Consider the following 11,912-nt stretch of genomic DNA (forward strand, 5'->3'; position numbering starts at 1 on the left):
CGACCCCAAGCCATGCACCAGGCCTCTATCCTATATAGTAAAAGGGTAATATGCCTCCCAGCACCAGGATCAGCAGAGCCGCGAGGCCTCCCAGCACCGGGATCAGCGTGACGGGGCAGCGCCCAAACCCCTTGATCGCCCTGCGGCTCTGTGTGTGACAGGGGGCGGGGCTACAACCTCCCTATCGGCCCTGCTCTGTTCCTGACAGGGGAAGGCGCCCCAACCCCCTGATCATCCCTGCTCTGTGCCTGATAGGGGGGAGCTCCCCAACCCCCTGATAGCCCTGTGGCTCTGTGTGTGAGAGAATGCGGTGCCCCAACTCTCCCCGCCACCCCCCACGGGCCCTGCTCTGTGTGTGATGGGGTAGAGCCATAACCTCCCCATCAGCCCTGCCCTGAGTGTGAGAGTAGCGGTGCCCCAATCCCCTGATCGGCCCTGCTCTGTGGGTGATAGAGGGCGGCGCCCCAACCCCCTGATAGGCCCTGCTCTGTGCGTGACAGAGGGCAGCGCCCCAACCCCCTGATTGGCCCTGCTCTATGCATGGCAGGCGGTGGCGCCGCAACCTCCTCATCGACCCTGCCTTGAGTGTGACGGGGAGGGTGCCCCAACCCCCCAATCGGCCCTACCCTGAGCGTGACTGAGTGTGGCATCACAACCTCTCGATTGCCCTGCTCTGTGTATGACAGGGGGCGGTGTCCCAACTCCCCAATTGACCCTGCTCTGAGCCCGACCAGGGGCTGCACCTAGGGATTGGGCCTGCCCTCTGCCACCCGGGAGCGGGCCTAAGCCAGCAGGTCGTTATCTCCTGAGACGTCCCAGACTGCGAGAGGGCACAGGCCGGGCTGAGGGACCCCGCCTTCCCCCCCCAAGTGCACAAATTTTTGTGCACCGGGCATCTAGCATATATATTTAAAAAAGAAATAAGAGGAACATCAAAAACTAGTTTTAAATAAAAGATAATAAAAGGAGAGAGAGCAAGAGAGAGAAGGGGAGGGAGAGAGAGAGAGGATGCACATGATCCATGTCCTAGAGGGGCTCACATTCTAGTAGAGAAAAGTCATCTGGAAGAGAGTTTTTAAATATAACATGGCAGCCATAACAAAGGAATTTTGAAAACTCTAAGGGCATAGCACTTAAGTTAACAGCAATGGCATGCTAAGTTCAGATCCCCAAGTGTCTTTTCACTTAAAAACCTGGTTTTGTGTCTTTTCACTTAAAAACCTGGTTTTACCCTTTTTAAGTGTTGACACAGCATTACTTCCTCTGGATGGCTTCCCAGACCCCCGGATCTGGGTTCCACGGTCCTCGTCTGTGCATGCGTCGGACCCTGCAGGTGCCACAGAAACATACCACACAGGGACAGGGAGCCCCTGGTGTACTGTGACATGGCTCACTGCCAGGCACACGATATTTGATGAAAAAAACAAATGAGTAGCATTATTGGGTTCAGTTCTATTAAATCAGGGGTCCTCAAACTACGGCCCGCGGGCCACATGCAAATACAAATATTTTATTTGTTCCCGTTTTTTTTTTTTTTTTTTTTTCTTACTTCAAAATAAGATATGTGCAGTGTGCATAGGAATTTGTTCATAGGGTTTTTTTTTTTTAAACTATAGTCCGGCCCTCCAACGGTCTGAGGGACAGTGAACTGGCCCCCTGTTTAAAAAGTTTGAGGACCCCTGTATTAAATGATGGCTGAGACTTCGGAGAAAAGGAAGGGGGTTGATGCTAAGTTGGAGAATTCCATCCCAAACTCAAGAATGCCCCAGCTTAGCACAGAGGAACCCCTTTGCTGTCCCTGGTAGGCTGGGCTTGGCAGGACACCAGACAATACAGCACTGCCTGCAGGCCCTAAACCTTGCTCTGTATGCACTAGCGCTTCTCAGCCCATGGCTTCCCTTCTTCCTTCCCTTCTTTCACCAACTAGGAGGGGAAAGCATTGGATGTCAGGCAGTAACCCAGTATCAGGTTCAGGCACAGCCTCTCAAGAACAGTCAGGCCCGCCAGTCGCCTTGGCAGAGAAATCAGATCTTGCTGGCAGAGCCTGCCTATCTCAGCCAAGGGAAGGGGACAAGAAGCCAAAGATTCGGGAAGATCCAGTTTCTCTGAATAACGCTGCCACCACCCAAGACAAGGGGCCCCCTTCCCTTCGAAGCTGCCTTGAGCGAACACCCTCTGATGACAAGGAACTCGGCAAACAGATCGATTAACTGAGAGCTTGAGAGGATATGCCCCACAGCCCAGGACAACAGCACTCCGCACCCAACAAACACGTGACAAACGGGCACCATCAGACCATGTGCCTGTATGACAGCAGCGGTGAAAAGGAAGTGGGGCTTGATTTTGGCCAAAGATCCATAGAGTACAGATAAAAGGTCCCCATGGCAGTGGGATATTCCTAAGAATTTAATGTTAACCTTGAAACAAGGCTAATTTTATTCTAAGTGCATTATCTGAGTGATACTGCATTTGAAATCATGTTTAGCAAAATATATTTAGTATTTATGGACATACATTGATGACAAGTTCCCAGACTCTAGAGACCTCATTTTATGTATTTATTTATTTGTTTGTTTGTTTATTTATTTATATATTTTATTGAATTTATTGGGGTGACATCCTATATAATAAAAGCCTAATATGCAAATTGTCCCCTCGACTGGGAGTTCAAATGGGAGTTCGACTGGGAGTTCAACCAGGGGACGGAGCCGGCAGCTGCTAGGGACCCTACCTGGGCATGAATTTCGTGCACTGGGCCTCTAGTTAAGTTAATAAAATTCTATAGGTTCCAGGTGTATAATTCTAAAATACATCATCTGTATATTGTACTGGGTGTGCACCATCCCAAGTCAAATCTCCTTCCATCAGCATTTACCCTCCTTCCCCCTCTTCTACCTCCTCCCACTCCTTTACCCTCTAGTAGTAGAGACCTCGCTTTAAATCACATCCTACAAATGTCCTCCCTGTTTCCATTCAAGCGAGTTGGTATAATCCTTGCTGCACATGCCCCCATTCTTGCCAGGGCAAGCAGATGGAAGGAAGAGAATATGCCAGAAAGAAGAAATGGGAGATGAAAATGACATGGAAATAAAAATAAAGCTGCAAAATATAATCTGGGTCGACTCTTCATGCGTTTGAAAGTCAGCTCCGGCAAGCTCTGCACATATGGCGTTAGTTTTATACGTTTCTTGGCTCAGATGTCACACAAGATTAGTGCAAAAGGAAAAAATCCCAGCATGGGGCCCATTTTTATACAGATTAATCAATCATTTCCCATCTCTTCCTCTCCCAGCATTCCCCAAACTTCAACTTAATGAAACTGCTCTCTTTTCAAAGTATGTCATTACTGCATGTGGAACGGAAATCCTTTCAGGAAAGGAAGGAAGCTTAAAGTTTGAACCCAGATCTTTAATTGCCACATTTTTAATTTGTTATAAGTATTAACTGACTTATGGTATGTGGCCTAGTCTTTTTATCTTGCATATCCATTGTGGTGTCCTACATATCTATTGTGTTACGGCAGCAAAATTAATTGGCAAACCTTCATTCTGTAAGTGCCTAGTGACTTAGTAACATCATATAGCCACACATTTGAAAAGAGAAAACTAACTGTATGGCTCACATTTTGTTACCTACATTTTTTTTAATTGTTTTATTGCTTAAAGTATTTGTTACCTACATTTTCATGGACATCGAATGCCATCATTTCCATCAGGATGCTAAGCACTTAGTTAGAAGGTTCTTAGTAAGTATTTGATAGGAAATTTGATAGGCTGAATGGAACCAAACCAAAAAACTGTTCAAGCTATTAGGGACAGTCTCCCTTGACTACAAGGCATTGTAAAATGATAACACATACAGTAATCATAATACAATAGTAGCTAATACTTATTGTATATCACGTGCCCTTAAGTCATTGAATTTTTTTTTGAGTCATTGAATTTTCAAAGTAGCTTTTGTCATAGGTACCATCATTATTCCACTCTATAGATGAGGAAACAGTTTTAGAGAGGAGTTCAGGTATTTTGAGGTTGAAAAAAAGTCCTTAACTATGTGGGTTTTCAGAGAGAGAGAGAGACATACTGAGAAAGGGAAATGGGGCTGTGTAAATCCTAATGAGGTGAAAAACTTTGGGTTAAATGTCATCCACGTGGTATCCATGTCTCCAAAACCATGGTATCTACAGAGTTTACCATGTACCCTTGTTCATCTGCTGGATGGAAATTATGTCTATAAAATATTAAGGCAAGGCAATGACCTAAACCTTGACCCCAATGACAAAGTCGGAGCCAGAGCAGTCGTCAGTCATTACAAACCGGGTGGTAGCTTTTCACCATTTTAGGCGATTAAAATGGAGCCATGACCAACAGTTGGAAAAAATGACGTCACACTGGTTGCCCTTTGCCTAAATGGCCATGAGTACAGAAAATAAAAAGAAATTTACAACCTCGCACAATACTCTTTTATAGGATCAAAATAAATCTCTCATATACCAACAGTACTTGGTTTGCTTTTTGTTTAGAGCTGCCAAATGCCAGCTATCTACTGTGGACATCTAAAAATCTAAATTTTACACAATATTAAAGTTATTGAACTGGAGTTGGGGTTACCATAGGTATAGTCTTCCTGCGGCTTCTACTAATTAGTTTAACACCACAGGCATTAGTCATTTGCCCAGCAGAGGAGAATCACTTTAAGATGACTCATGTGTTTTACAACATTGAAAACCCAACCCCTTCAGCTCTTAAAATGTAAAGAGGAAGTGTTAGATCAAACCAGTTAATAAAAGGGAAACTCTTCCACATCCCAGTTCCATGGACACGAAGAGTTTCAGAATTTCTACCGGGGTGCCACATGGGGAAAGTAAGTTAAAACTGGTCAGAGAGATGTGCTCTGAATAATTTCCACGGTGAACTGGCTGTCATGGCCACACAAGCAGGCTCTCTCTTGATAATACATACATCGCGTCTCAGCCTACACCGAGGCCCACTGCAAACTCTGTGCAGTGCCAATTAGCATTAATTGTGGCTGTGTTCATCCATTCCCGGCACACCACTGGGCAAGGCCAGGCTCTGCATTTACAAATTCAGCAGGCAAGACTCAGGATTAGAAGAGCGTGCTAAAATGTAAGCATTCGTGGTCACTGGTTTTTTGGTGTTTTGTTTTTTTGTTTGTTTTTTTTTTGCTTCAAATCATACAAACAGACCCACCTATGACAAGGGCTATTGAGAACAATATACATGTGTATTTTTAATAGTTTATAGCAATAGACTCTGCATTCAGAATCTGTGAAAGGCAGAGTTGAACATTTGTTTTTAGACTATGATTTTAGCCTACCCCAACTAACTGTACACACACACACACACACACACACACACCACACACACACACACACACGTACACAAAGAGCATATCCTCTGTGATCCCAATATAATTATTATGACTAATGCTACTTACTTAGAAGGTAAGCTCCATAGACTTTCATGGCAAACACCGCCTCTGCAAACAGCCTTCCACCACAGGCTGGGGTGTGTCTTGTGCAGAAATACAGTGTGTGCAGCTCATCTCTTAGTGGAGTACAGTCTCAGAGTAGGGTATCCATGGAGACCGAGCCTCCTACATGTGCAGGGCAAGGAAGTTACTCTGCTGGGCACCATAGCAACAGGAGGCAGAGGGAATGCCAGCCAATCAGGGAAGAGCACGGGAGCTTCTCCCTGGTGACTGCAGCATTTCAAATGAAACCATGGCCTCATGAATGGACACAAAGCATTTAAAGAAATACCAGATTGTCCAAGAGAAGTGAATGCCTATACAAGTCAAGGCTAAGCCTTTGGCAATGTTGGAGCACGACACTTAGAGTCGTGGTACCATGATTATATCCCAGTGGGCAAGGGAGAAATTACACCCAAACCCCACACATTCCTAAATTTAACGGCAAGCTGGTGAGGCTTTGAGGCAAAGGCTTGGTGTGCTCCATGAATTCCAGCTATTTAAATATGCAAGGCACTTCACAGTGCTGCCCGGGAGAGAGGAGCAGGAGAGGCCCACTGTGCCAACAGGAGAACAGGATTGAGGGCACTCTACAATAACTGTCGGCATATTCCTTCCAAACAGGTTGCTTAGACTAAACACATTTATTCAGCTTCATTTTAACAGAATAAATCGTAAGGAGGCATCCCTGACAAAATAGGGCTGATGCAGACAAGATGGTGACTGGACATTCAAATGCCTTCAAGATGTGCTATTTGGAAACGTGCCTCATCTTCTCATTTTTATAACAGTAATGACAGTGATCATTTGTTGAGCATATACTGTATAGTGGGCAAATATGGTCTCCACAAATCCAGCTTCCTGCCAAATGCTGACACTGAGTTTTGCAAAACATGCAGGATATGATGAATATAGTCTTGCTATATACCAAACAGATTTTGATTCTCACAGCAACCTGAGAAGGCTAAGTATTCATGATTCATCCATATTATAAAGAAAAAAAATGTTTCTTTTGTTACAAAAGAAACCCTTCCACCCATGAGCTCCTCCTGCCCCGCTCTCTGCGGGTGACCTGGTCCACCCTATTCCATGTCTAAATAGAAGGTGAGGTACCCTCCGCCCACAACTACCTCCCAGAAAAGAAATCCCTTTGTGTTCGTGTCTCTCCAAAGCCTCTTATTATAGAGGTCTCTCTATAATTACCTTCTTTGAATAAAAAGTCCCCATTTGAAAAAGACTCCTCAATCTGAACTGACCTCCATCAGGGCTAACCTGGGCTGCCTTCGGAGGTCAACTGCCAGGATTGTTTAATATGAAGGGGGGCAAGAAACTGAAAAACAGATTTTTAATTATTCCTGTGGTACGACTCCTCCATCCTTTTAAAGATTACTCAAATAGCAATACAGTCAATGGCGAAGTTGTAGAGATCACAAAAACTCATATCCCTTGCTAACTGAACGGCTTTGGGTACCAAGGATACTCAGATACAGAGGAAACAGCAAAACCCACTGTCTCCAAGCTATACATGGAGGCTGTGACAACCTGCCTCTTGTCCTCCAATGTCCATCTCCATGCCCCCCTTCTTCCATAATAATAGGTGACTAAGATGTCCTGGGATATAATTAAAAATGACACATGCCACTTTGGTGTCCTGGGTGAGGGGTCCTTTCCCCCCTTCCTTCTGCCTAGTCGATGACAGTCAACAACACAGGTGCCTACCAGCCTGGGTTACCCAAATACCTAGGTGCTGTTTCACAGGAGACAAATGAGCTTCGTTTACTTTTAACATCTGTATTTTGTGTGGGTCTCTTTTTACATCACTGAACTCATGTCCTCACAGGACTTATCTTGAAAATAGGCACCAGACAATGGATTCAGAACTGCTGTATGTCAAACAAACTGATCGGAAGTGAAGATGATTTGCTCTTGCAAAGATGGAATAACGTTTTTTTAATTAACTATGATGAACAAAGTCAATGTTTTTAAATTAATAATAGAGTATAAATATGTTCAACTAAAGTAACAAATAAAAAAACCACCGGACGTTGACTATTTCTTCCATATCTCTAACCCAGGGGTGGGCAAACTTTTTGACTCCAGGGCCACAATGGGTTCTTAAACTGGACCGGAGGGCCGGAACAAAAGCATGGATGGAGTGTTTGTGTGAACTAATATAAATTCAAAGTAAACATCATTACATAAAAGGGTACGGTCTTTTTTTTTCTTTTTTTTTAGTTATTCATTTCAAATGGGCCGGAACCGGCCCTCGGGCCGTAGTTTGCCCATAGCTGCTCTAAGGCTTACTCGAGTGAGCGAATAAATGGAACATTTTTAATCTCATTAGGAAAATGGGGGACCTTATATTCTGTTACATACATTGTATTCATATACAGGATTGGGAAAGGGTAGGTTTACAGCTGTGAGAACCCAATACATGGAATTTATTCTTGTATTATCATTTATTCATTATTGTAATATTTCCATGCAAATAACAGTAAACCTACTTTTGCCTCACCCTGTAGCCTCCTTTCTAAGCCATCTAAATTTAGTGTACTTGCTTCCAGTTTCATCTTTTCATAATCCAAGCTCCAGAGTAGCCAGAAGCATCCAAAACATACTAGAACTTAAATTGTGTCTCTCTTCTTAAAACTCTCCAATGGCTTCCCATCACTCTAACAATACAGACCTCACCTGCTACCAGCCTTAGCTTCCTAACTCATTGTCCCACCCCCTCCCTCCCTAACTCTCCCTGCCCCCTCCTAACTCTCCCTACCGGTGAAGGATTATGGCTAAGTTCTCAGCTCCAAGATCATCTCCCCAGACACTTCTGTGCCCCATCCCCAGTCACTGTCATCATAGCATTGCCTTGCTTTACTTGTCACTATCTGAACTCATCTGGCTTGTCTGCTTGTGTGTCAGCCATCTCTCCGTGTTAAAGGCAGCTCATGAGAACAGCCATCTTGTCTGTTTTATCCACTCCTCTACTCTTAACGCCTGGGACAATGGTGTCAGCACAGAGTGAATGCTTAGTACATATTTGTTGAATGAATGAATGCCAGCCAGTCAATGTACAGCTGGGATTCAAACCTAGCTTTAGCAGAAATCTTATATGTGGCGAAGTAAGAGGCTTATATTTCCTTTAGAAATAGAAAGTCTTCCTTAGACTCTTACATGGTGAGCTCCTTCCTGCAATGCCCCAAACATTCTGGACTCTGCATCTTAGAACATAAGACCACTGTCGCCAGGCTCCTGAGCGTGAGCGCATTTAACCACAACTTGCATCCACGTAGCTGACTGCCGCACCGTGGCTGCTACCAGGTACAGGCTTAGCTGGTGGAAGACTTGAACCCACTGACTTTCCCAAATGAAGACACTGCATTTTTCAACACATCACTTTTTGTCAATAACCCTAGAGTACACCAAAATGCCGCACAACAAATTACACCGATGAAGAAGACCGAGGGATCAGGGTAATTATCCTTCTGGCTCCTTACCTGTCAGGGAAAGGGCACGGTTTGCTCACACATACGGCCTGGGAAGTCTCTCTGCCAGGTTCTGGATAGCTCCGCCCTCCTCCCGCCCCTGAATGATGTGGAATGGCTCCAGCTGTTGCCGGGTATTTCACCGTCCCTTGTTGGATGTCCTTAACTAGGCCTCTGCCTTTACATGCAGACGGCCTCTTCAATAAACTCTCCTCCTCACTGAGGCACAAGATCAGATATCTGCATGATTTACAGCTCTGGGTTTGTGAGTCTGTGTGCGAAAGAAGTTTCCAGGTTTATTTCTCTTGCCAGCAGTGGGTGTGTGGTCTGCTGGAGTGTCTGCTCTGTATGACAGGCTATAGTGCTTCGCTCTCTACACGTTACCGCACGTAGGAAGCGCCTGGCCGGCACCCAAATCAGTGGCTAGAACATTGTACATGCAATAAATCCTAGTGAGCCAGGATTTGGATGGCAGGCACCTTTGGGGAGAAGAGGATTATAACTGACGAATTCTGAGGGAAAAACCACTAACGGACCATTTGGCAGCATTACATTGACCGGGGGCATCATCAAAAGCACAGATGGGAGAAAGGCCTGAGAGTAAATATGTAACCCCGCCATAAACATAAACACGACGTCCACTCATCACAGTTCAGCTTGGTTTTACTGCTCTGGTCTCTGCTGGGAAGAAGCGACAGACGTTATAATCGTCCACCACAGAACAGTCTCTGCTATATTCAGAGTGAAAGCAAGTTCCAGAGGTCCATTTCAGTATCACTGCAAAGCTCTTGTTTAAGCTGAGAAGGTCTAATGATCTTCGTTTACGCGATAGGCAGGCAGCACATAAACATTTTGACAAGTAGAGTGAGGACCAGTTCACAATTATGTGGAAAATACTGAAGACCTTAATATTTCTTTGATGTTCACAACCTCATGGTTTATTGTACTAATCTGCATCCAAACGGCCTTATGTGTTCAACTTCCTGTATGTCATTGAAGTTACACTAATGTTCATTGATTTTGTTATCAGCAACAGCCAGCAGAATCTACATATAGACTGTATCAGCGAATTTATAAAAATTAATAAGACTTTTTAGGGCTATACAAACATTAGAGAAAAATAATTTCTTGTTTTAAATCAACACATCTTTTTCGATTATCACACTCCTCTACTGCAATTAAAATCAATCCTTTGAAAGCAGACCTTACATACAACCAGTGCAGTGGTTAGGAGTTAGGAGCAAACTTATTCTGTTTAAAATCCATTTACAAGCTGTGTGACCTCGGGTGCATTACTTAACCTCTCTGTGCCCTCTTTTCCTCATTTGTAAAATAGGAGATGATTTCCCTTTTTTAGCACTGACATTAAGGTAAAATGAGTAAAGTGCTCAGATTTTAGCCTGGGACAGTCAGTGCTCAATAAATATTAGCTAAAAAATGTTTTAAATCCAATTTCAGTGTTATCCAAGCCCACAATTGTATGTCCTCCCAGATATTTTCATAAGTCTCCAGAATAGGTGACAGTTGCTATTTGAGGCTGGGCCGACATGCTGCAAACCCTTTGATTGTAACTATAAGCTATTAGAAAAATAACGCCTTGCCAAGAGTGCTGAAAGTTTCCATATAACCAAAATCTTCTCTTTTTGGCACTACAAGTCTAGTTTTTTCTACTCTATGAAAATATTTCTCTTAAGACCTTTTTTTGCCCCAAACACATCATTTTCTGCCAATTCCACCACTGCAATGACTCAGTATGTTTCTAGAACATTAATTACTGCACTAAGTGCCATAAAGCATTTAAACATGTAAATGCTTTTTAGTGGCCTTTTGTCTGCTCTTTCGTATTTTCCCATCTCTTTCCTCATCGGCAATGTACCAGCTGTCAAATTGTACTCTCGTCGTGTCCTATAGCAAACATTCCTCCAGATTTACGTAAATGGGAATAACACGACATGCCAGACTTTTGTTTCAAATAAACATTAAGCTCGGTGTAAGAGAGTTTTAAGGGTTTCCTTGGAAATAAAGTGCATTGCGTTTGTGACCTATCTATTTTAAGACTACACATGACCATTATTACTGAGAAACTACTTGTGCCAGGTCCAACGCCAGGCACTTTACATTCAATCGTCTATTTAATCTTCACAACAACCCATTGTACAGATGCTTAACCATGAAGTTTCATGACTAAAACTAGCAGCTGAAGCGCACACTCGATTTGAACCTAGCATGCCGGACTTGAGAATCTGGTAGTTAGAAAGCACCCCCTTCTCCTCCCCTCCCCCCCCCACCCCAAGGTAGGACAAGTTAGGTAACCTGGGGAGAAGCCCTGTTAACGCTAAGCTCCCAGCTCTCCTCCAGGCAGCGCCAGTCATTATAGGAATGGCCTCCCCAGGTAAGCTGTCCGGCTCTCATTTCACAGAACTCTCTTTGAAGTGAAAGCGATGCTGGTGATAAGCGCAGGGACATTTGCAGGCTGTGGGCTGTGTGTGAAAGGACGTCTCTCTCCTAAGGGAAGCAGTGTTGATCAGTTCCTAACCTAGTTGGTGCCCTTCTGAGTTTCCTAGCAAATGCCCCCAAATGTGGAAAACAGCTTTTTTAAAGGAACCAATCTCTGTTATTGTCGCGGAGTTATTATGGTTCATCTGGCCAGGTTTCCAATTTCAGTGGCCTGGTGCCATCTGATAAGGGAATACTAACGTGGTCTGAATGCTGATAAAATACGCTGGGGTGGCATCTTTCAAATGCACATCTCAACGTTTCAGTTTCTAAGTGTGGATTTCTTTACAATCAAAGTGGCCCGGACTATTTGCTCTTTACCTGTCCTCTTAATTGCAGGTGCTGGGTTTTTTTTTTCCTTTCACATTTTCTTTTTTTTTCTTGATTTCAGAGGGGAAGGGAGAGGGAGAGAAAGAAACATCAGTGATGAGAATCACTGATTGC

The 11,912-nt window shown here is 44.0% G+C and overlaps 1 protein-coding gene across 4 annotated transcripts in view; it reads right to left on the reverse strand.

The window, feature by feature from the left end:
- SYBU (syntabulin) overlaps positions 1–11,912 on the reverse strand; it is a 72,258-nt gene that overhangs the window by 30,120 nt on the left and 30,226 nt on the right. The window contains exon 1 of one of the 4 annotated variants that reach the window (XM_006753913.2): positions 5,458–5,604. The exons of 2 other annotated variants lie outside the window; for them this stretch is intronic. In XM_006753913.2, the coding sequence (XP_006753976.1) occupies positions 5,458–5,485 (28 nt within the window). In that variant the 5' untranslated portion in view covers positions 5,486–5,604. Of the gene's footprint in view, positions 1–3,829; positions 3,835–5,457; positions 5,605–11,912 lie in introns of those variants that run through there. One more of the 4 variants, XM_015566236.1, reaches the window with a different exon arrangement.

This window comes from Myotis davidii, unplaced genomic scaffold (genome assembly GCF_000327345.1).
Source record: "Myotis davidii unplaced genomic scaffold, ASM32734v1 scaffold1012, whole genome shotgun sequence".
Classification (NCBI taxonomy): Eukaryota; Metazoa; Chordata; class Mammalia; order Chiroptera; family Vespertilionidae; genus Myotis; species Myotis davidii.